We start from the raw sequence: 25,621 nt of genomic DNA on the forward strand, positions 1-25,621 counted from the left end.
TCATCTGCAATAAAAGATACTTTAACATTTCTTTTCAATCCATAGCTTCACATTTCTTTTTATTGCCTGACTGCATTGACTAGATTGAGTAGAAGTGAAGAAAGAGTATATCCTTTCTTTGTTTATATTAGGGGGGAATCATTTTGCCATGCCATGAAGTGTGATTATAGCTGCAGGTTCCTATAGATGCTCTCTATCAGGTTTTGGAAGTTTTCTTTTTTCCTGGCTTATTGAGTGTTTTGTTTTCTTTCTTTTTCTGCATCTGTTGAGATGATCATTTGATATTTATTTGTGCTTTATTCTGTCAATTTTGTAATACATTAATTGATTTATGGATATTAAACTACTCTTGCATTCCTAGGGTAACCTTATATGATCTTGGTGTATAATGCTGTTCAATATATTGCAAAATTATTTTCTTAATATTTTGTTAAGGATTTTTACAGCTATGTTCATGCCAGTTATTGATCTATAGTGTCCTTTTTCTTATTTCTTTATTTTTTTTGTGGGGGGTGGGGGGCTTGGTAATACTGACCATCTAAAATGTATTGGAAAATGTTCCCTCTTTTACCATATCCTGAACAAATTTGTGTAGGATTAATATTGTTTTTTTCCTTAAAATTATTTTTGTGTGTGTAATTTCTCAGCGAAACCATCTGGTCCTAGAGTTTAAGTTTTTTGGTGATAATGTTTTAAGAACAATTTTGATTTTTCAAGAATAAATGCATTTCAATTTGTCATGTGGCTTTGGTCAATTTCTATAGCCCCCCCAAATGGATCTTGTTGTTTTTATATGTTTTTATTAATTTTTAGAGAGAGAGGAAGGGAGAGGGATAGAGAGATAGAAACATCATTGATTGGCTGCCTCCTGTACTTTCCTTTCTGGGAATCGAGCGTGCAACTCAGGCATGTGCCCTGACTGGGAATCAAACCCATGACCTGGTTCATGGGTCAACGCTCAACCACTGAGCAACACTGGCCAGGCGCAAATGGTTGTTTTTGATGATTTTTACCCCCAGTTTTATACTTTTATTTTGTTAAGAGGATTTGCTGACCTATTCATAGCACCATACCCAGAAATTGCTTCTCTAACTCTTTCTTTTTAGTTATTGTAGAGTATTTCCTTTTACAGATGTACCATAATCTATTTAAAAACATAGGTTTTCTAATTATTAAATATATTCTTAAGCAGTTAACCTTTATCTACAGGTGACTTTCTTTGCTTATGCTAATAATTTGCTAAGATACATTCCTAGAAGTGGCATTGCTGGGCCAAAAGTAATGCATGTCTTACATTTTAACAAATACTATAAAATTATTTTTCAAAATTTGTACTATATTAGAAGGTCCACATATCCATATCTGGCCACTATGATATGCTATTAATCTTTTACATTTTTGCCAATATGAAAAGCAAAAAGTGGTATATTTTAATTTGGTATGTTTTATATTTTATGGATTTGGAATGGAGTTGGGAGTCTTTCTATATGCTCTTTGACTATTTCTTTATATTTTATGAAGTGATGTGTCATGCCCTTTCCTTAATTTCCAGTTAGATTGGTTATCTTTCTCTTATTTATTTATAAATTCTTCTAATGTTGAACTTTTATCTATTTTATGTTGTAAATATTTTTTTCTATTCTATGATTCACTTTCTTCTAGTCATAATTTCTTTTCACTTTTAAAAAAGCCTTGCATTGTAATTTATATTCTTGTTTTCTTTTAAAACAGAAAGTTGTACAAGGGATCGATTTAAACCAAATCCGAGGGCTTGGGTTTGATGCCACGTGTTCTCTGGTTGTTTTGGATAAGCAGTTTCGTCCTTTACCAGTAAACCATGAAGGTAGGACCATTCCTCTCTCTTTCCCTGGTGGTGGGAGACATGCTGGTGCAGACTTGGCTGATCAATCCAAAGGGCCCAGGTGGGACATGAGGTCACAGGTCTCGTACCAGTGAAAGTGAGACTTAGAGGAGAAGCATAGATGTCAGTAATCATGTCCTAGAGGTTAAAAGCTTGAATAGCATTTGGCCGGAGTAGGGTGGCATCAGAGGCCTGGATTCTGGAGAGACTTGGCTCCATAAAGCACAAGAGCCACAGTGGAGAGCTTGATGAGGGAAGGACATGGGCCCATTATTAGCGCAGAGTGGGGAGCCTTGAAACTGACAAGTGGTCTGAGTGTTTTTTTAGAAGAGAGTGCCAGTGTCTGTAGTTGTTTCGCATATACAGCTCCTATACAACATTCATTTGAGTGGATAAGCCAAGTCCATTTAAAGGAACTAGAACAAGGCAGACAGGACCATGTATCACACAGAAACTGGGAACAGATGGCCTCTGTTTTCAATGGCCAGACCAGAGGACATTCCCATTTAATGAGATTGTTCTAATGAGGTTGTGACTCCACAAATGTAAAGTGTCGCTTGGGTTTACCCTCAGAAATTTTTTACAGGGAGTGAGGATGTATCCCCTTTGGGGAATTTCTGTCATTAACCCTAGCCCTGAGGTTGAAACCCAGAAGTCTACACTGGGCAGGTAGGTAATGCATGATGATAAACTTCAACTGATATTTAACTTTGTTTTTGTTTTTTTTAAGCCTCACCTGAGGATATGTTTTTATTGATTTTAGAGAGAGGAAGGGAGAGAGAGAAACATCGATGTGAGAAACATCGATCGGTTGCTTCCCACATGTACCCTGACTGGGGATTGAACCTGTAACCTAGGTATGTGCCCTGACTGGGAATGGAATCTGCAACCTTTTGGTGTATGGGATGAATCTCTAACCGACTGACCTAGGGCCAGATACGTAACTTTTTAAGGAGCAGAGATCATTTGGGAGTGGTGGAGATTATAATGCGGCGGAAACAGCATCTAAAGGAATGTGGTTCTAGGTGTTGTCAGTCAGTTGTTGCCAAGGTAGCCGTCACAGACATGTTTTGGGCTGGGTTATGTTTAAGAACCCTTAGTAGTAGATACTGCTGTAGCAGCATCTTTCTGCATTGGTGGCTGTGGATACTGGGGTACACTAGGACACTCAGGGATTGGAGTCAGGCAGATCCCGGATCATAGCTAGAGCACAGGAGTAATGATGACCTTTTTGCGCGTACACACACACACACACACACACACACTTCTCCTTCTTACAATACTTATTAGCACCTACTTTGTGCCAACCCTTGTTATTAAGTGCTGGGGCTTCAAAGATGATTATGGACTGTCCTTGTTCTTGCATTTGTCTGAAAGCAGAGACCGAAGGATGGGGCTGAACCAGCAGACCTCAGCTCAGCAGCAGCAGGCACTCTCCAATTATGAGATGTGTCCAGCCATGCTGGGAGGCTGTCAGCACTTCCCTTAATGGCTTTAAGTCCAGGTCAGGTGATCGCCTGTTAGGGAAGCTCTAGGGCAGTGGTTCTCAACCTTCCTAAGCCGCGACCCTTTAATACAGTTCCTCATGTTGTGGTGACCCCCAATTTCATTGTTACAAATTGAACATAATTAAAGCATAGTGATTAATCACAAAAACAATATATAATTATATATGTGTTTTCCGATGGTCTTAGGCGACCCCTGTGAAAGGGTCGTTCGACCCCCCAAAGGGGTCGCGATCCACCGGTTGAGAACCGCTGCTCTAGGGGGAATTCTTATTTGGGGTGGGGTTTTAGATGTTAAAAGTTTCAAGGGCCTTAGCTGGTTTGGCTCAGTGGTTGAAGTGTTGGCCCACAGACTGAAGGGTCGTGGGTTTGATTCTGGTCAAGGGCACATACCTTGATTGCAGGCTGGATCCCTGGCCCTGGTCTGGGCATGTGCACGAGGCAACCAATCAATGTGTCTCTCGCACATTGATATTTCTCTCTCTCTGTCTCTCCCCTTCCCTTCCACTCTCTCTAAAAATCCTTGGATGAGGATTACAACAACCACAAAAAGAGTTCTAAGGACACATACCTTCTAACCTGCCAAAAACACATGTTGTTTTTAAAACTCTGGCTGTATATTCATGAGTTTAACCTCCCAAATTTGTATTTAGTTGGCTTAGTGCAAGCGTAGGGCATCAGCATATTTGAAGTTCCCTCAGTAATTCTAGTATTGCAGAATCACTGGGCACAGATGAATGGACAGTTAAAACATCAGGAACAAAAACAGTGAAGTGGCAGATGAGAGTTCCCTGTCACATCTGCTTAGACACCTGCCCTCCCTGGATGCCATCATTTTTCTCATTGTAGGTAGAATTGCCTCCTGTTAACAGACCTTCTATTAAAAGGGTAGCTAGGTTGTACCCCTAATTTTGTAAGTGTTGAAAAAATTATATTTCACCTAAAAGGTTAATGTACCCATTCATCAAATGCATCCAGCTGCAGGTGCCCCTCACCAGTTTCTTGCCTTTCAACAGGTTCTATTAAGGTTAGATTTTATCTGAAATAGATTATCCCGTGTTAGAAAATGAAATTAGAATTTTAAAGGTGGTTTAAAGGTTCTTTAATGACTGCTGCTACCTACATGACAGTGACCAACTCTTTTTTTTTTTAAATACATTTTTTATTGATTCCAGAGAGGAAGGGAGAGGGAGAAAGAGATAGAAACATCAATGATGAGAGAGAGTCATTGATTGGCTGCCTCCTGCACACCCTACACTGGGCATCAAGCCTGAAACCCTGGCATATACCCTGGCAGGGAATCAAACCGTGACCTTCTGGTTCTATAGGTCAACCCTTAACCACTGAGCCATGCCGCTGGGCTGCAGTGACCAATTCTTGATTGGTTAACTGGAGTAACTGTGAGGAGCAGGGAGTAGAGTCAGGAAATTAACCATCACCATTAAAATCAAACCTATAGCCCTAGCTGGTTTGGCTCAGTGGATAGAGCTTCAGCCTGGGGACTGAAGGGTCCTAGATTCAATTCCGGGTCAAGGGCACATGCCTGGGTTGTGAGCTCGATCCCCAGGAGGGGGCATGCAGTTGACAGCCGATCAATGATTCTCTCTCATTGATATTTCTAACTCTCTCTCCCTCTCCCTTCCTCTCTGAAGTCAATAAAAATATATATTAAAAAAAATCAAACCTACAAAATGGGCAAAACTGTTAGCATCATTAGATGTCAACCACAAACAAAACAAAACAACAACAAAAAACCACCAAGAAATCCCCAAACCCAAATATATTCAGTACAATAGTTTAAGAATACAAATTGTTGTTATCTGATGAAATAGTCTCATTGGTAGGCCGTTCTTGTTTAACCTTTGAAGGCCAGAACGGCCCCTGGGTTGGACAGTGGTACTGTGGCTGCCTGCTTCCTGGGTTAGACAGTGGTGCATTGGTGCCCGCTTCCTCCCTCTGCGGCCCATCAAGCTGAAGGCATAACTGTGGTTGGGACATCCCAGCTATAAGTAAGAGCTCTTGGGAAGGAGGGCAACCAAGGGGCCAGGGAAGGAGTTACTACCTAGGCTACTCTGCAACAGACACCTAATACTTAGATGTATTTGCTGATTCATAGTAATTTTCTCCCCTTAAGTATGCCTGGAACATAAGGTGTTCAAAATGTTAATTGAATGCATACATGGATAAATAATCTGCCCTTAGGTAAACTGGCTACAGGCATACGTGGGAACTATTGCAGGTTTGGTTGCAGACCATTGCAATAAAATGACTATGGCAGTGAAGTGAGTCACATGATTTTCCCAGTGTATAGAAAAGTTATGTTTACACTATGCTGTAGTCTGTTAAGTGTGCACTAGTATGATATAAAAAAACCACAATGTCCATACCTTTGTTAAAAAAACGCTTTATTGCTAAAAATTGCTGACTGTCATCTGAGCCTTCAGTGAGTTGTAATCTTTTTGCTGGTGGAGGATCTTATCTTCCATTTGTAAACACACAATATCTACAAGGTGCAGTCAGGCGAAGTGCAGTAAAATGGGGCGTGCCTGAGGTAACCCAAACGCTGCTCTACCACACCGCCCCCAGTTCTCTTAAAATACGACAGCTTTCTGGGTCTGAGTTCAGTTTGTGTAGAGCCTCCTTTCTTACTCTTTCACCTGGCTAACCAACTGAATTAAAGCTTTTTTGCCTCTTGGGAGCTCTCTGTGCAGCCTCAGGCTCAGCTAACCTAGTACCCTCTCTGCCCCTCCTCCTCTGTTTCCCACATCTGTCACTTCTATTCTGGCAGTCAACACACCACGTGCTTCGTAAAGGCAAGGTCTGTGGCCCATTCTTCTTGGCATCCCAGCACTGTGCCTGGCATATAGTAGATGCTCAATAAAAGACTAAATGAATTTTTAGTGGAGTCATTATTTGTGGTTTTCTTCAAGAACTGAAAAACGATTAACTTGCCAGTTTTTGCCTAAAAGTAAAAGTTAATAATCATAATACAATAAAGTACTTGAGCCCACGCAGTTCTCATTGTGTCATTCTGACTGCATGTTGAGAGCCTTTCATGTAAAGGCAGTGCTAGCTGATTGTTTTTTTTGAAAAAAAAAATGTTTTTATTGATTTGAGAGAGAGAGAGGAAGGGAAAGGGGGAAAAACATTGATTGGCTGCCATCTGCAGGCCTCCTACTGGCGATCAAGCCCGCAATCCCAGCGTGTACCCTGACCAGGAATAGAACAGACGACTTCTCGGTGCAGGGGACGAGGAGGCCCAGCCAACTGAGCCACACCAGCCAGGGCTGATTGGTTCTTTATAGTTGAAAGTTTAGCAACAGGTGTTTTTGTCTTTCAGCAGCACCAGACACATCCTATACAATATTTAAGAAGCAATACTGATATCATACACCCACACACACATGTGCATGTCTGTGTGTGTGTGCACTTGTGTGCGCCCACATTCCCACATTCTGATTTGATGGCAGGTCTGGAATGGGACCAGGACATCTCATCTGTATCTCTAAAGCTATCTAGGGATTGCAGTGTGCAACCAGGACTGAGAGCCAGACCTTGTACAGTAGAATCATTTTGCGAATCTGGGGCATGCCTACGGAAGGTCTTATGTCCTTTCTCTTACTTTCGAAGTATTACTGGTCTTTGAGGAGCTTTTGTGGAGCCCCAAATCTCTCCAGGCAGGCAGCCCAGTGACTGAGCCCTGGCCTCCTTACGATGATGATGACCTAATTTACATATTTTTTTTTGGTTGTCTTTTTTTTGGGTAAGTTTTAAAAATTCTTTTTTAAACATATGGAAAATAAATAACAGCCTCCTATGTACCCACTACTAAGAATAAACAGATGAAATGTGGCCATATTTGCCTCAAGTCCTTTTTTGTTTGAAAGGGAAGAACTCCTTGTGGCTCCAACCCATTCCTTCTCCCCCGCACGCCCCGCCCCCCACCCCCCTCACCCTTTGCCCAGCAGGTGACCATTCTACTATGGTTGATGTTCACAAACACGTTTCTGTGCTTTGACCACACAAGTACACACCAGAAACAACAAACAATATATATCGTGTTTAAAAATGTCCCAGCTGGTATCATTACCATTGTTGATATGTGGAACTCGAGTTTATCCATTTTACCAATTTATTTATCCCTTCTCTGCACAGATGATTTGTTCTCAAAGCACCCTTCATGCTTTTCCCAGCTGTGAAATAGTAGGCACACGCTCAACTTCAGAGTCAGGTCATCATGGAAAGCGACCGAGATCAGGGGATTGTTTTGAGACTTAAATGAGATGGTTTTTTTTGTAAAATGTTTAGCACAGGGCTTGAGTCACACACACACACACACACACACACACACACACTCACACACTGAGCTTTTTAAACATTTGCTATTAGCAAAGTTACATATGTAGTTGCTGCAATTATTTTGCTATTAAATAAAATCATGTGTGAGAGTGGCTGGCTTAATTACTTTTGGGTCCCCTTTTATCTTTCCTTTTTATAATTTCCCAGGTACAGTTACTGCTGTTCTCTGCATTTTGCCTTCTGAGGAAGTAGAGGGCTGTCAAGAGCACTGAGTGCCTTACCCATCAGTAATGCTGAATTACCAGGCTGGGGAAGGGAGGAGGGGACAGTCAGCTGCTCTGTGGTGTGAGACAGTAAATGTAGCATGTGAGGGGATATGCTCCTTTTCCAGTTGGTTTTAAATTCTATTCCTTGTGACTTACTTCTTCTGAGGGCCTACTATGTGACAGGTGCTTGCTATATTCTTTATGTACATTATTAATCCCTATATGCTATTAGGTATTGTTACCCCCATTTTATGGATGAAAATACTGAGGCTAAGAAAAGTTCAATAAGTTTCTCTGTCCATCTCTGCTTATAACTGAGGAAGCATTTGCCATTAGGTCTGCTTGACTCCAAAATTTGTGTGCTTCCCACTTCACCCAGTAAACCAACTGAGTGAGGGAAACAACTTATTTTAAAAAATGATTTTAATTACAGTGACTAGAAGTGGGAATCTAAGCAGATCAGAGCCATTGTATAGATGTATTACATTAAATTGTTTATACCATTGAAATATTTGTCCACATTTAAAGGAAACAGACCTTAAACAGCCAAAGTATTGTTTTGGGCTTATTTCACCGGCTGTTTTTCTGAATATCTATATACCCAGAAAAGTTTTTCCAGAACAGAAGGGATAGGAAAGGAAAGGAGGAAGTTGAGAAAGAATGATGCTGGTAGAATTGGTTGGGGGAAGCTTGACTGGTTTTAGTGTAGACGGTTAATGCTGGGTGCTTTAGTCAAAGAACACATCTCTTGAAGGGAAAGCCAAGGTTGGGTAGAGTGTTCAGCTCAGCCTGGTGGTGATCCTTCCCCTTGTTCCTTGTTGATGGGGGAAATTATAAAAGTGGTGTAGCTCTTTGCCCCTGGGAATCCATAGTAGCCCTTAACTTAGAAGGATGATAATATACGTGTGTCTTCATCGCTCTGTTTCTGCTAGGGGATTCCCATCGGAACATCATCATGTGGCTGGACCACCGAGCCGTCAGTCAGGTGCACAGGATCAACAACACCAAACACAGCGTCTTGCAGTACGTTGGGGGCGTGATGTCTGTGGAAATGCAGGCCCCAAAGCTTCTGTGGCTAAAAGAGGTGAGTGCATGGAGTTGAGGGGATACCAATACAGTGGACCCTTGAACAGTGAACGGTGCCAACACCCTATGAAAGCCTATAACTCTCAAGTCTCCCAAAACATCAATACTAGTGGCCTTTTATATATGTAAATACTGAAAACATAAACAGTTGATTAACACATATGTAGTATGTGTATTATATACTATATTCTTACAGTAAAGTAAGCTAGATAAAAGAAAATGTTATTAAGGAAATCATAAGGCAGAGAAAATACACTTACAATACTGTACGTGTTTATTGAAAAAAATCCACCCAATTCAGACCTGTGTTGTTGAGAGGTCAACTGTAATAGTAGAGGATCCCATTCACTGTGGATTTGTCTGTACCAGGCACCCTGCCACAGTCCGTTATGTTTGATTTTCCCCAGCAACTCCCTGAGGAAGGTTGACCCCATTTTATTGATTAGCTCGCAGTTCAGAGACTCTTTTTTTTTTATGTGTTTAACTCATGGAAGGCACTGTGTTAAGTGTTTAACCCAGATGATCTCTTTGAATCCCAGCAGCAATCCTGAAGAAGGGTTTATTTTATTTTATTTTATTTGTGTGTGTTTTGTAAAGGAGAAAGCTAAAGCTAATAGAGATTAATCAACTCACCCAAGTGACAGAGCCAGGATTTGAACCTAATAATGGCTGACTCTGAAATTGAGTCTCTGAATATCCAGTACCCAGTTGAAGTTCAGAGAGGTTAATTACCATTCCAATTAGAAAGTGGCAGAGCTGGGATTTAAGTCCAGATCTTCTGACCAGTATCTTCTTTCTCTATACACCCTTGGCCCCAGATGCGTAATCTCTGGCCTTGGTGGCATTTTCGGGAATTCCTCTCTTATCTCTCCTGCACTTGCGTTTTCATGTCCTTGAGTGATACGGTGATCTCTGGTTGAAGCACTTGCAGGTGGTTCCCCTTTCCAGATGTTAGGATCCTTTATGAAGTGTGGAGAGTGGTGATGTCAGCTTAATGATTCCCATTAGAGATGGATGTGTGAGAAAGTTCAAGTCCTCTGGGAACCTCTGGACTAGAAAACCCCTAGGTGGTCTGACAGGGAGAGAATCCATCCAAAGAGTAAGACCTGGCGTGATTTATTCAGTGGCTTTGAGGTTTTAGGTGGGCTGATCTTCGATTACTCAAAATGTACATGGGGAAGGGGGGAGTTTAAGGGTGCTGAGAGGGTGTTCCTGGGCTGTCACCATGGGGAAGAAGGGAGATAAGCAGAAAGGACATCAGTAATCCAAGTATGCCTGGCCAGCATGGCGCAGTGGTTGAGGGTCCTCCTATAAACTAGGAGATCTGGGTTTGATCACCGGTCAAGGGCATATGCCCGGGTTGCAGGATCGATCCCCAATGTGGGGCATGCAGGAGGCAACTGATCAATAACTCTTCCTCCCTTTCTCTTCTTCTCTGAAATCAATAAAAAGTAAAAAAAGAAAAAAGAAAACCTGAGTAGGCTTGGCTTGTTATCTACTTTGTATATTTAACTGTTTTGTGAGTTTTAATTTCTAGAAAGGCTTTTATAGTCGCTGCAGTTCAAAAGCTACAGGGTGTCTTAGACGTTGGGGCTTTCAGGATCCTGATTTTTCTTGACTAACATCACATTGTGTGATTTTGGGTGGAGCGATTCTCATCCCAGACATCACTTTTTCCATCTATAAAGTTTGAAAACCTGATCCAAACACATGCTGAAATACAAATCAGAATCTAGAACCACTCTTCACTGCCCCACACTCTGTGTTCTGTAGCATTAACTCATGCTCTCCTAACAAGCTGTGCCTGGCAGAGTGTATGGGCCACTGAGGCTTAAAGGGAGGATTAAATGCCTTTCCCAAACAGATGGTACAGCCAGAATTTCAACCCATGTCTACTGGCTCCAAACCCCGGTCATCCACTTCTGTCTCATGGTTCTAAAACCCTCTGTAAAGGGTGCCACTTAGGGTAGGACCAGGAATGAGGGCAGTGGTGTCCTTCAAACCAGCCCAAACATGGTGCGAGAGAACAAACGGAGTAGATATATCACCCTTCTTGGCCACAGGTAAGGAAGAGGGGTACGGAATTTAGTGAGAAGGACCAGGCAAGTGGTCATTGGTGCACCATCAGGGCCTTATTGAGCACCTATTCGTGGTCAGCTCTGGGCTGTATACCCAGGAGATCTACATATACATTCAGTAGGAATCTCTCAGGATACTTTAGAGCACTTGAGATCAAAATGCACTAAATAAAGCCCATAGAGAGTTCTGGATTGCATAGCACTGACTGTCACCTCCTAAGACCATCCATCCATTCATCCCTCCACCTAACCAATTCCATTTCAGAATTTTCTGAGTAAGGCTCTAAATATTGCTCCATTCTGTATTTAATTACCTGAAGGCTGTATGAGATGGATGTGTGAGAAAAACTTCTAAAATTTATTGTAATTTTTGGTAAGCATGCATGGGAATTTTTACTGAGACTCCCTTTGGTGTAGTGATGGTTGCAAACTGAAAATCAGAGCCATTTCTAAAATCACTTTTAGCATCTCCTTAAAGCCTGACCTGGCCACTTTATAGTGCTTCTCAAACTGTAATGTGTAAATGAATCAGTTGGAGAGCTTGTTAAACTGAAGACTGGTAGCCCTGGGGTGGGCAGGAAAATTTGCATTTCTAACTTGCTCCCTGGTGTTGCTGATGTTGTTCTCTTGCAGACTTAGGACATCACTTTCAATGCTAAGGACTCTGCCCTGGTATCCTGAAAAAGCATCCATTTGCAGAGAATCGGTAAACAGGCTTTTTAAACAAATGTATATTTTTATTGATTTCAGAGAGGAAGGGAGAGGGAGAGAGAGATAGAAACACAAAGGATGAGATAGAATCATTGATTGGCTGTCTCCTGCACACCCCCCACTGGAGATCGAGGCTGCAACCTGGGCATGTACCCTGACCTGGAACCAAACCATGACCTCCTGGTCCGTAGGTTGATGCTCAACCACTAAGCCAAGCCAGCTGGGCCAGTAAACAGTTTTTGGTGGGGTTATGGGAGACCGAGGCACGGAAAATTAGATAGATTCTGTAGAGCTGTTCCACTGCACATTCATGTCAGAGCATGAGACTGTGCTGCATTTATTGGGCTGTCATTTGTTCACTCTTTATTCATTCCTTAATTTGCCAAATTTTAAACGAGGTCCTGCTATACTCCAGGAATATGATAGGCATTGGGGGCATGAGCACAAGGAGGACTCAGTGGTTCCCTTGAGGGGCACAGAGTCTACTGGGGACAATGGAGGGGCAGTACTAGTATAAGGGGGGAGAGGGTGGAGGAAAGAGACAGGGAAACCTAAGCACAGGGAAACCTTGAGGAGTTGAGATGAGCCTCAAGACATGAGCCTAAAGAGTGGAGGTTTTGCCTAACAGAGAAGACAGGAAAGATTCTAGAGAGAGACTATGGTTCATTTATGGTGAGGGATGTAGGTCCCAGGACATGAGCCCGAGTGGAGCAGGAAATGAGGCCAGGGCTCAGTTTGTTAAGGACTTATTTGGTGATAGAGATTGGTTGATGGTTTTTAGCCAAGGGAGGGAGTGTTCTTGATCCCTTTGGCAGGGTGGAGGAGATTGGATTAGGGGTGAGAAACTGTGTGGGGGAGTAGGAACTTGTTTTCTTCCCAGATTATAGCACTTTGTTACTTTTCTTTGCTCTTAGGATAAGTTCCAAAATTTGTAACATGGGCCAGAAGATGATATGTGATGTCCTTTTGCCCCTTTTCTGTGCTTGCTGTGTGTCCCTCACCTTGCTCACTCTAAGCCATGCCAGGGATGCCCTCAGGGTGCCTCAAACAGACCCAGTTCTTCCTAAGTCATTCTTGACTTGGGCTTGGCCCATGGGCCACATCTGACCTGCTGCCTGTTTTTGGATGTCCTGGGAACTACTAGTAAGAATGACCTTTACATTTTCAAATGGCTGAAATAGAATCAAAAGAGGAATGATATTTTGTGACGTGTGAAAATTATATGAAATTAAAATGTGAGTGGCCATAAGTACAGTTTTATTGGAACACAGCCACCTCATCAGCGATGCGTTGTCTGTGGCTGCTTTTGCATTCGGGTGACAGAGCCGAGTAGTTGGGGCAGGGACTGTATGGTCTGCAAAGCTGAGAATATTTATTCTCTGGACCATTAGAGAACAAGTTTACTGACCCCTGGTCTTGATGATGTGATGCTGTGCCTTCTGCCCCTGAATCTTCTTCCCTCTACTCACCACTGATTGTAACTCATCCTTTAGGTCTCAGCTTTATTGTCACCTCCTTACAAAAGCCTTGACCCTCAAATAAATCAGAAGTCTCTTGTCTTTGCACTCTTCATCTTACTCCATTGTGGCTTTCATAAATTGTAATCATATGCCAGATTGTATGATGATCTGTGTAATGCCTGCCCCTCCAACCATTGTAATCCACAGCAGGATGGAGGCCTTATCCATTTTGTTCTTTGCTGTGTTCCTCCCCCTAATCAAATACCTGGAACTTACAGATACTCAACATATATTTTATATGAAGAGGGTGACCCACTGAGGGTCTGTTGTAGTACTCCAGATGATAAGTAATGCGATCTGAATTAGGCACTGTGGGATGCAGAGGAGATAGATTCTAGAACTCTTTAGGGGATAATATCAGGAGGACGCTGAGACTGATTGGCTGTGAGGGGTGAACTAGGTGGAGGAGTCAGAGCTGAACACTCCATTGTTGCTGTCATTCATGTGCTCCCTGTCCTTGCCTGAAATCAGGTGTCAGAGGGAGTTGGGCAGAATTAGGAGTGCAGACTTCCCGGAAGGCAGAAGTGATGTACTAAGACCACCAGAGCTCTTGGGCCAAGTCACTCAGGTCCTAGTGCTGCAATATGGAATTTTAATCCTGCCCTTTATATTTAAAGTTTCTGTGCTTCAGGTTGATGTATGTCTCCTTAATAAGAATTGTCAGATAAAAGGGAAAATGCCATTTGAATTTTTCATAACCCCCAGCAGTCTGGCTTTTTCATTTGATCTCAATGATTTTGACTCTCATCTTAATGAAGGCCAAATGTAAATTAAGTTCTGTCAGGTGGAGCAGCTGGAGTCTCCTGTCTTTATAAACACGAAACATTGCAGGGGTAACAAGGTGCAGACTGAGGAAGGTCAAGAAAGTTAACAGGCTGATGCCAGTCCTGACAGCTCAGTGTTAATGGAAGATAATTAACTGGCTTGTAGAGGCTGCATGGAGATATTCCAATGGTCTTTTAATGCATTTCCTCATTTTGCCACTGTCAGCAGAGCAGAAAGCTAAGCATTTTATAGTTTGAGATTTTCATTGTTTATTCCAAAGGTCTGGAACCAACTGGCTGGAATGTCAGAGGATTTTGTTGATGGGTTTAGAAATATATCTGTCCCTCCCATCTCCCCAGTCTCTGCCTCTCTGCTAACATGCTGGGGAAATGAGTATAGGGTTCTCTGATTGGTTCTAATGTGCCTTTTCCTGTATGTATATGTAGATTCTTTGGAGGAACCTGGAAGCTTGGATGCCTAGAGAAGTGGTTTGATAACTTCTCTATGGAAGGTGTTAGTTGAGTGCTTTGCAGTAAGAACTATTGAAAAGAAAACTGTTAGAGGTCAGGAAAGCCTGGCTCCTGTCCCTTCTGTAAAATCAGAGGCTTGCCTCAGCTCATTTTTAGAGCCTTATCTGGCCTTATTCTTTCATTCTTTCTAATGCTATAGTAACATGTATTCTCTTTTCATAGATTTCTTCTAATCTTGAAGCGTTATGAAAGATCAATTATTTAAATAAAATAAGATCTTTTATTTGATATACACCAATTTTGTTTTGTTTTAATGGCAATATGATAGAAACTATAATCTTTTTCTGTTAGCTACTCTGGCTTTAAATTCCATGTATAGCTTTAATATGACTCACCTACATTTATCAGAGCTAATGTAAGATGTTGAGGAACATTGGGAGATACAACATGGTTTAGTCACAAAAAAAGTACAAGATAAGAAGCCAAACACACTTGAATTTGAATATTGCTGCACCATTTACAATTTTGGGACCTCAGACAAACTAAGTCAACTTCTCTTGAGTCTCAGTGCACTTTGCTGTAAATGAGGATACTCTCAGCCTTGTGGAATTATTGTAATTTAGGGAGATGTATACAGTACATATTCATATAGTAGCTTCCATTGTGTTTAAAAATGTTTTTTTCTGTACTGATGGGCATGTCAGCAACATCCTATCACCAAATGAGAGAATTTTAAACTCCAGAATATCTTATTTCATGGAGCTGGTTGTAATGAGTGGTATGTTTTTCCTGTTTGACTAATAGCTAAGGAAAGCTTCTGAAACCACCGCAGGTTGTCAGAGACAATCAGAGAAAATAGACAGAAGAAGAGAACAGGACATAGTTTCAGAGTCATTCATTTGTTTGAATCATGCACATCCTATGTGTAATACCTACACCAGAGGCAGCCAGCATTGAACTGCAGAGCTGATGAATTTACTGAATACTTTCTGCTTGTTTGCTCTAACAGTCATCATTGCCTCCAGCCTCAGAATTATTTTCTTTCACAAGGATTACTTTATGTACTCTTTACACCCATCTCCTAGGGTAGATATTATCTCCTTTTACAGATGAGTAAACTGAAGCTCAAAAAATTTGCATGATGTACTCATAGTTTTGTACCATGTAAGTAGACCCACATCAAGAGCCATTCCCCAGCTCTGCCCCATGCCCCTCACACGGGGGCCTGTGCAGTTAGTTCACTGTGGGAATCCAGAATTGGTCTCTGCCTTCAAGAAATTACAGTCTGATTGGAGGGGAAAGTTATAAATCAACTAATGAATAAGAACACAACAAGGAAATAGATGAAAACAGCTAAAGTGTATGTAATGCTTATTATATATATATATAGCACCTTTGTTAAGTATTTTACCCATGTTAACTCATCGAATCCTCACAACCACCCTGTGAAGTAACATCTTTTTTCAGGTGATAAAATGGGCTTGGAGATGTTAAGCAGCTATCACTCAGCTAATATGTGGCAAGGCTGGGATTTGAACCTTGGCATTTTAGATCCAGAGCATGGGCATCACCATTTCACTTTATCTCCTGCCACTTCAAATGTTTGCCTTGCAGGGTGTGACTAAACTAGTTCAGGGAGAAACTTGTAAGTGATGACTTCAGGAGGATCTGAGGCCAGGAACAATGGGTGGTGGGTTCATTTTCTTCATTAAACAAAGATTGAGTGTCTCCTTTGTGATAGGCACTGTGCTGGGCATCGGTGATGCCAAGGTGAGCAAGACAGATGAGGGCCCTGGGTAGGATTTGGGGAACTTAGATTCTAGGGTAGAGAGCAGAAAATAGACAAGGAGACTGTTTTATTTTCTGGAAACTTGCTATGAAGGGAAAACACAGAGGAGCAGATTTGGCATGGCTACGGTGTTCTCTCTTGGGAGCTTTTGTTTGGCCTGAATGATGAGGTTTTCAGGAAGAGGGAGCAGCAGATTCACAGAGGGGAGGAAAGCACCTGTGAGAGCAGCCAAGGAGCTGGCAGGGCTGGGAGGGTCTGAGCAAGGCAGAGAGTAGTAGGAGGTGGGTGAGGGAAGTGGGCGGGGCCAGATCCTGCATAGCCTTGAGGCCATGGGTGAGAATTTGGATTCTATTCTAAGAGCAGTGGGATATGGTTGATGGATTTTAAGCATTGGTGTGATGCGATCTGTTTTACAACCTAAAAAAAAAAAAATCACTCTTGCTATTTACTGAGCACATGATAAATATTTGTATAGCAACAATAAGTTTACACTGTACTGCTAAAGAAAACAATTGCAGGATGAATGTGCAATCTTATAAATGCATTTGTTTTAAGCAATTATCAGTATAGCATAAAAGACTGGCTGTATATACAAAAAACATTAATAATGGGACATTATCTATGGTTGGAATAGTTTCCTACTGTTATAGCACATGCTCATGCTTTTATTACTTCTTAGCAACTTTTCATTAAAAAATAAAGTTGGTTGGGCATCCTCCTGTGCACCCAAAGGTTGCAGGCTCGATCCTGGTAAGAGAGGTGCAGGAGACAGCCGATTGATGCTGCACGCTCACATCGATGTTTCTCTCTCTCCTTCCCTCCCTCACTTTCCCTTTCTCTCTCTCTAAAAATCAATAAACTATTCTTTTTTAAAAAAATATTTTCCTATAAAAATAATCTTGTAGTCATAGCTAACTTTCCTGGTTGACAATTCCTCATTATTTAGTATGGTATTTTCCCCCCTTTGGGCTTGTTTTCCCAAAAAGCACTATATGGGGGGCTTCATCTGCAGTATTTTCTCTAAAACCCTCAGTGGCATAATTTTTTCCTATTATACAGATGAGGAAACGAAGGCCCAGAGGGCTGAAGTAGCTTCCCCAAAGCTACACAACATGTAAGTGGTCCACCCAGGATTCTCACCAGGTCCAGCCTGCCTCCAGCTCCTGGGCTCCACCCATTGGCCCTCACTGCCTGCTCTCAAAGGGCGCTCATTTCTTCCCACGTGCCACGGTTACAGGCAGGCAAACCAGAGGCTGAATCTGGTCCCCAGATGGGTTGTGTTTGACCCACCCTGTGTTTGAAAAAAAAAAAAGTTAAAATTAGTTTCCAACATTTTAAAAACTAAAAAATTGTACATAAAAATTCAGACTTTCTACTTCTCTAGAAAAAATAACAAAAGGACTTGGCAATCCTGGGCTCACATTCCCATGCAGCAGGAATTGGCCAGAGCTGAGTGGGCGCTGCCCCCTTTAGAAGGGGCAGGTGTCCTTCATTTCCCAGCAGTCCCCACCCAGCCCGCTTCTCTCATTTCCTTTTCAGCACGACCCCTCCAGGCATTTGGATTGGAGACCCAGGCTGTGGGAAGCTTTTCAAATAACCCATCATTCCTTTTCCTCGAGCAGAATGCTGAGAGGAATGGAACGGCTTTCCAGATGGTGCATTTCTTGGTCAGTGGCTCAAAGGCTATCATGCCCACACACCTCTGGGTCTTTGCTCAGGTTTTTCTTTATGCCTGGAAAACTTATAATAATTTCTTCCTTCACTTGGGAAAACTTATACCAATTCTTCAAGACTCCAGGGAGCGTTCCTTGACTTTCTCCCTTGAATATTGATTAGGGTCCTATCCTCTCCCCCCAATGGCATCTTCCCCTTACCTCTGATAACAGTAAATAGTTTAACGAGCGAGTGGATGAACCCGTGAGAACATTTATCACGGCATTTTTGATGGCTGGGTGTGTCCCTCCAGTAGCTCCATTCCAAAGTCAAGATCCACCACATGCCGAGTGCAGGTTAATTTTCTCCTCCCTGTCGTGGAAGAGGGAGTTGGGAGCATTACCATTCCTTTCCACCCAGAGCCACCCCTTGGCTACAGTCCTGTTAGCATGAGTCACAGCTGATTTTGTATGTGAAGCGAAGGCTCTAGTGGAGGCAGTGACTCCTCCGCACCTCTCCTTGGGGTGTACAATCCCTTCATGTTGCTCCCTTCATCCCCCAAGAGTACAGAGTCCAAGACTCAAATACGGAATCAAATAGCCTCTCTTTAGAATGTGTAGACCAGGGTGTTGTGACGTTCGGACCAGATTCCTCCCCACTTTGAGCAGCAAGGACAGTGTTGTCAGCTGTTGCTAGGGCATCTGCTGTGGGTTTTCTCTCGGGTGGTCTGCCCATAAACAGGGCTCGTCACTGAATATATGGAGTGTTGGGGCCGATGGCCTGCCTTCAATGACCTGGATAACGAATTATTTCTTTATCGTCCTTGCACTTACATATCTGATATATGCCAAAAAGGTACCATATTCTTTTCATTTTATAGTCCATCAAAGTAATTTTAAAAAGCAGACAGAAGAGAAAAGGACTTGGCCTGATACCTAGTAACATTTAATAAATGTCAGCTATTGTTACAATACTATATTTTGGGTTTAACTTTATGGCTTATGGCAGACTTTGACATCTGGTTTCTCTATTTGAGCTATGACATTGCCTTGTGAGATACATATTACTGTTTGCCACATTTTACAGTTGAATGCAACAAGCCTCAGGAGATGAAATGACTTATCCACAGGTGTCAGGATTGGTCTTCATAAGGGTCCTTTTGGCTCTGAATCCTGCCTTGTTTTCTTCTGCTGCACTATCCATGCTCCTTCCTCAGCTGCGTATGAGCAGGGACCAAATCTATTCATACTTGTCTGTTGTGTCCCCAGAGCCAAACACAGTGCTTGGCATTGAGAACATACTCAGTATGTATTTACTAAATGAATTCATGTTTCCTGGTCAGAGCCAGGCGAAACGGCTGTGGTAGTAAAGCCCTCGTGCCCATCTCCTTGCTGCCAGCCCCCCTGACCTCTGTGCAGGCTGTTCTAGTGTAACCAGGGAGGCGAGAAAGATGGCTAAGTCCAGCTGGCTTTATGCCTACATGATATGACTTGATGTACAGCAAACATTGCATATAATTCTTTTCTCACACTGGCTAAAATGGAGGTCACACCTACTGGACGAAAATACCCTACAACAGACAGTACATTTAACGTGTGTTGTGATATAGGAACTCCTTAGCAGGGTCGACCTTGTTGAGGGGAACTGTCACCTTAAATATCTGGATGCCTGGGGTAGGTAGATGCTGATTGAGGCAAGGGAAGAGGCAGCCCTAAGTCAGAACAGTTGCAAAACAGGGGATTCTTCTGGAAGGATAAGTAAATCTCATCTCTGTGGGCGTGTGGGTTGGTTTTACTCTTTGTTATTGTTCTGTTACCTTAAAAATGAGCAGCAGTGTTCTGCTGTTGTAGAGATATATTCATTTCATCAGTGAAACAAACTTGTCTAGTACCTGTTATGGAGAAGGCATGGTGCCTGATGAGGAGGCAGATGTGTCCTTTATCTCAAGGAGCTTCCGAATCTAGGACCAGGTGCCAGAGGCTGTGAAAGCCATATTTTCACGCATTTTATTAAAATTTTCAAGGATGCAAGAAAGTGGAAAGAATTTTATAGGGAACACTCAGAACTATCATGTGGATTCTGCCATTAATGTTTTATTGCACTTGCTTTCCGTCTGTCAGCCCACCTAAAGTTTTTCCAGTAAGTGGAGACATCTTTAGACTTGTAAACGCAGTTATTAAAGACCCTTAATAAATTCTGTCTAAGATATTGACCCTGCTTGATTGCTATCTACAAACATCATCAACTCCTGCACTGAAATTTATTACATATCTACTATGTGCTTTTAAGTCTGCTATTTCATTTAATTCGTCAGAAAATCCAGTGAGGTAGATGGTATAACTTATTTTGTAGATAAGGAAGCTGAGTTGGAGGGAGTTAAGTTACTTCTGGCAATATTGGGACAGAAACTCACTTTTTCTAACTCAAGGGAATGGATTTAAAAAGGAGTTAGTGGGTCAAACCAGTCTTTATCAAAGAAGGTCCCCCTGTCCAGTCCACAGGTGAGGCACCGAGAGAGAGAGAGAGAGAGAGAGAGAGAGAGAGAGAGAGATAGTTCTCATAGTTTACATTTCAAATACCAGAGGACATATTTGTTTTACTTAACATTTTTTTAAAGATTTTTAATTGATTTTTTGCCAAAACCGGTTTGGCTCAGTGGATAGAGCGTCGGCCTGCGGACTGAAGGGTCCCAGGTTCGATTCCGGTCAGGGGCATGTACCTGGGTTGCGGGCACATCCCCAGTAGGAGATGTGCAGGAGGCAGCTGATCGATGTCTCTCTCTCATCGATGTTTCTGACTCTCTATCTCTCTCCCTTCCTCTCTGTGAGAGACCAATAAAATATATTTAAAAAAAAAAAAAAAGATTTTTAATTGATTTTTAGAAAGAGAGGACGGGAGAAGGAGAAAGAATGAGAGAGAGAGAGAGAGAGAGAGAGAAAGAGAGAGAGAGAGAGAGAGAGAGAGAGAGAGAGAGAGAGGAGAGAGAGCGAGAGAGACATTAATGTGAGAGCGAAGCTGCCTCCCGCACGCCCCCTACCTGGGATCAGGAATCCTGATCAGAAATCTCTCTGACAAGGAATCAAACTAAGTCTTTCAGTGCATAGGACAATGCTAAACTAACTGAGCCACACCAGCCAGGACTGACTTAACTTTTTAAGATAAAATGAACTCTAGAATAAAAAGTTATCAAAGTTGTCTGCAGTTAGACTCACCATTAAAGAATCATGCTTGAGATGGGGTGAGATCTGCTGTTTGTGTACCTAAGATGCACACATTCCAGCCCATCCCTCTCTGGTCTGTGACCCAGCACATTAGAGTTACCTCTCAAAGACTTGACCACTTCCTCCCCTTTGCATTCACCTACACTGTTTGTAGTTTGACAAAATGAGTAAATTACTCAACTAGTTACTTACCTCTCTGAACCCAGGAGCCCTGGAAGTACTTCTGCAGCCAAGACCTCACTCAAGGCTTTTCTCTGGGCATCAAGCGGTGGCCAGCCTGCTGTTTGAATGATAGAAATGACTTAGGGGTCCCCATAAAAGCCCGTGTCGGTCTGAGTCCTTCCCTTATGGACAGGCTTATGGATTAGGCCAAACTTGTGAGTGACCTCAGTAATAAAGGAAAGTCTAATCTCAACTCTGCAGCCTCACCAATACCCATACCTACGCTCTCTCAAAAAGCTGCATGCGTCTGACTTCACCACTGACTAATGAAAAGTACTGGTCATTGCCTAGCACCAGGTCATGGTTTGGCATTTGGGAACGAGTGGTCTACATGACCTTGGAGTTTTCCTTTAATGCTGCCATTCTGTGAACCTAAGAGAGACAGGCGAGTACCAGGGCCAGAGTGAGGCCTACTGCAGTTGTCTGGCCTCAGGCCTTGTGGTCTGGCTTTGGCTGGGGGTCAGAGACAAGGCCAGGGACCTGGGAGAGAACGTGAATCACTGGGCAAATATTTTTTGAGCACCTCCCATGTCCTGGGAAGCAGCAAAGGGATAGGGGTGAAGGAGGACTGGGTTTGGAGTTCCAGTGGTCAGGGTTTCATCCCAGGCTTCTCACTTACCATCTGCGTGATATTAGGCAATTCACGTCACTTATGGGCCTTAGTTTTCTGTCTGTGAAATGCTGTTGATGTTTATTCTGTATCAGGAGATGGTGGGAGTGATATATGTTCGGATGATGATGATGATGATGATGGCACAAGTTGACTTTTGGAAGGAAAATTAGGAAGGTCTGTTTCTCATATACTTGTTTCTAGATGGAGTTAAGAAAGCCCAGAGGGAAGGACAATAAAATGTGTATTGTTCTTTATGGACAACTTGGGGAGCAGGGATCATTCCTGTTGGAGCAGGTGGGAAAGGCTGGGAGAGGTCACTGCATGCAGCTAGCAAGTACAAGAGCTGGGATCTCACTCACATCTAGCTGCAGCCTGTGCTCTTTCCACAGCAGCTCACCGGCCAGGGGCTGGGGGAGGAGAGGAATCAGGGAGAATAATTTCATCCTCGGAGGCTGCAAGCAATATTTTCAGAGCAGTTTCACTCACACTGTTAACTACTAAGTTATAGGGTGTTGTCTTCAGCAATAAACATTCTCAGGATGCTGGCTTTAAGAATGCGTATATGTTTTAGGCCCTAGCCGGTTTGGCTCAGTGGATGGAGCATTGGCCTGTGGACCAAAGGGTCCCAGGTTTGATTTCCCAGGTCAGGGGCATATGCCTGGCGTGTGGGCTCAATCCCCAGTGGGGGGTGTGCAGGAGGCAGCTGATCAATGATTCTCTCTCATCATTGATGTTTCTATATCTCTCTCCCTCTCCCTTCCTCTCTGAAATCAATAAAAATATATTTTAAAAAAGAATGGGTATATGTTTTAGAAGTGGTACTACTGAGCTCCTGCCAGAGTTGATCAAGGACATCCATTCATTCATCAACAAGCATTTATTGTAAATTTGTTTTATTCTAGGTACTTTGTTAACTGCTGGGCAAGCAGCAAATAAAGCAGAGTCCCTGTCCCCAGGCTGCTCATATTCTAGAAGAGGGACAGAACTAAGGTCACAGTGCACTGTTAGTGGAATGGAAATTTAGGTCAATCAGAAAATGTGCCGCAGTTAGGGGAGTGGAGTGTGGAGGAGGCAATAGGCTGGGGGCTGAAGGGTGGGTTGGAGTTAGCTGAGCACTAGGGTGGGGTGACTGCTTGCAGAGGGCAGGCTGGTGGATGGAGGAGCCTGGGGAAAGGTCTGGCAATGTGAGGAAACAATATGCAGGGGCTGCAGATGCAGGATAGTGAGAGCTTAGAATGTGAGCGCAGTCCAGTGAGTCAGTCAAAAACCACCTTTGAGTCCCCATTATGTATTCAATACTATTCATGATAGAAATCTCCTTTCTGGCATCGTAGGATGGAGCCAGTTTCCCTTGGCCACAGTTGGAGGAGAGATAGAAGCTGTTTGCCACACCTTTTCTGACTCTCTGACTTGAGGGCCTGGGCCTGACACCCTAGTGAAGACTAGCTGCGAAGGCTCCTCCCCAGGCAAGCCCTTCTCATTGCAGTCATCTCAGGACTAGACTAGACAGTGCCCCAGAGGACAGAGCCCCAAGTTAACCCCTCCTGCCCAGAAGGGTGGGACTGAGCTCCAGGCAGGGCTCTTCCCACCTCTTCTCGGGTGGGCGTGTGACTCAGAGGCGGTGACATCAGCCATGACTTCATTCACCCAGAGGAGAGACAGTGCTGACCCAGCTGGGCTCCGGCTTCTGCCCTTCCTTCTCCATGTTTTGTCTCAACGGGGACATTGTCATGGTCCTGCTGTTGTTTTCCACACATCGTTTTCATTTTCAGTCTTTTGCTCTTAACTTTCTTTTCCTGTCTTTCTCATTTGATTTCTCATGTTAAACCTGTTCTTCTTTTCACCCCATTCCCTTTCTTGCATTGTCCATCTTTTGCTTTTGTCTTTAATTTTATCTCCTTCTTCTTAATCTTTCTTGTTACATTTTCTTTCTTGCTCATCTTCCCTTTAGCCTCCATTTTCCTTTCTTCCTTTTTTTTCCCAAGCTCTTTCTCTACATAGATACTGGCTCTCCTGCCTCTAGACATCTCACCAAGTTGTTGCTTTCCTAACCTTCCTAAAACTGGATCCACAAGTGGCCCCTGCTCAGGACTGATGGTGTGGCTGCCTTCCCTTTTGCCTTGAGTGTCTAATCCAAATACAGACTCACCTTTCCTGCCCTTCAGCACATATTTCCCTTCTCAAGGGTCCTTTTTTTGTGACCAGGGATGCATTTGATGCTTCTTTCTACACTTTTGCTCAGGCAGTCACTCCAGCTTGGACTGCCCTCCATCCTATCTTCCTTAGTATTTGCCTTCCCTCTACACTAAGGTCAAACACTACCTCCTCAGTAACACCTGCCCTCTACCTCCTGCCCAGAGCAGTGTCTTTTCTTCATGGACAGGCTGCATTCTTCATTTATAAATCAGGTATTTTAGAACTTGAATTGTTCTGTACTATTTATACATTCCTGCTGAGGGCTTCATATACACAGACTCTTTGCTCTATCCACCCGGAATGCAACCTGAGGGTCGGGACCAGTTCATTCTTGCCTTTCATGGCCCACCTTCATACTTACACAAACCTGGCTGTGTGCTGGGACTGATAGATACATTGTTGAATGGTCAATAAATATGTCATTTAAGAAATAGTTATTTCGTTTAAGAAATATTTATTTCATGTTAAGTCTAGGGATACAGATGAGTAAGTTATAGCCCCTTCCTAAAAAGAGCTAAGAGTCTAGTAGGAAAGACAGTTCCCACCATAAAATTTTAATTTGTGGAGGAAATTGAAATTTACTGGAAATGTGCCAGGATGGGCACATTAACATGTACAACCTCATTAAATGGAACCCTACTAACAATACGATGAGTGAAATAGTGTTGTAAATGAGCAAAGTGAGACCCATAGATATTAGGTGACTACTGGCCGACACAACTGGAAGTAGGAGAACCAAAGTTTGAACTAAGGTGTATAAGTTTACAAAGCCCCTGTCCTTCCTGAAGATGGAAACAGGAGTTGGAACTGACATTCTAATTAATATTAGAACAATTTCTTAAAGAGGTGCTTATAGTGTGCCAGATGTTGTTCTAAACACTTCATATCCCTTTGCTCATTTGTTCCTTCAACAACTCTATGGTGTGGGCAGTAGTATTGTTCTCTCTAATTATTATGGGACAAGGAAGTCTAAGTGAAGCTGTCTCAAGGCCATGCACCTATAAGTTATTAGAGGACATTCACCCTTGGAATGTGGCTCTGGAGAAGAGGCAGCAGAATGTGCAAAGTCACCTCAGTGTAGAGTAGATATTGCATTACTTGAACTGCCACTGCATCAGCCCATTTGAAGTATCGGGGACTGTGGGGGTGCTGATAGGTGAAGTCATTGACATGTGGGGTAAAGAGGAAGCCTGGAGCTAGGTCACAATAACCTTGAAGTGTTCATTGTCCTCCACAAGGGCCCTTCACAGAAAATGCAAGTCGTGTTCCTTGAAGAGATGTTGTCTGTGATGTGGGACCACGAGTTGTCCACCATAAGGAAGAGTTTATGAAGTGTTGATCTTCTTCTACAAGTTGAATAGGGAAG

At 42.8% G+C, this 25,621-nt stretch overlaps 1 protein-coding gene across 5 annotated transcripts in view; it reads left to right on the plus strand.

Annotated features, from left to right (window-relative positions):
• FGGY (FGGY carbohydrate kinase domain containing) overlaps positions 1 to 25,621 on the plus strand; it is a 402,080-nt gene that overhangs the window by 38,295 nt on the left and 338,164 nt on the right. For all 5 annotated transcript variants that reach the window (XM_070405226.1, XM_070405225.1, XM_070405229.1 and 2 more), the window contains exons 3-4: positions 1,732 to 1,843; positions 8,864 to 9,015. In XM_070405226.1, coding sequence (XP_070261327.1) covers positions 1,732 to 1,843; positions 8,864 to 9,015 — 264 coding nt within the window. The remainder of the gene's footprint in view (positions 1 to 1,731; positions 1,844 to 8,863; positions 9,016 to 25,621) is intronic.

This window comes from Myotis yumanensis, unplaced genomic scaffold (assembly GCF_028538775.1).
Source record: "Myotis yumanensis isolate MYYU_CA2020_CCGP unplaced genomic scaffold, mMyoYum1.0.hap1 SCAF_2, whole genome shotgun sequence".
NCBI classification, from domain to species: domain Eukaryota; kingdom Metazoa; phylum Chordata; class Mammalia; order Chiroptera; family Vespertilionidae; genus Myotis; species Myotis yumanensis.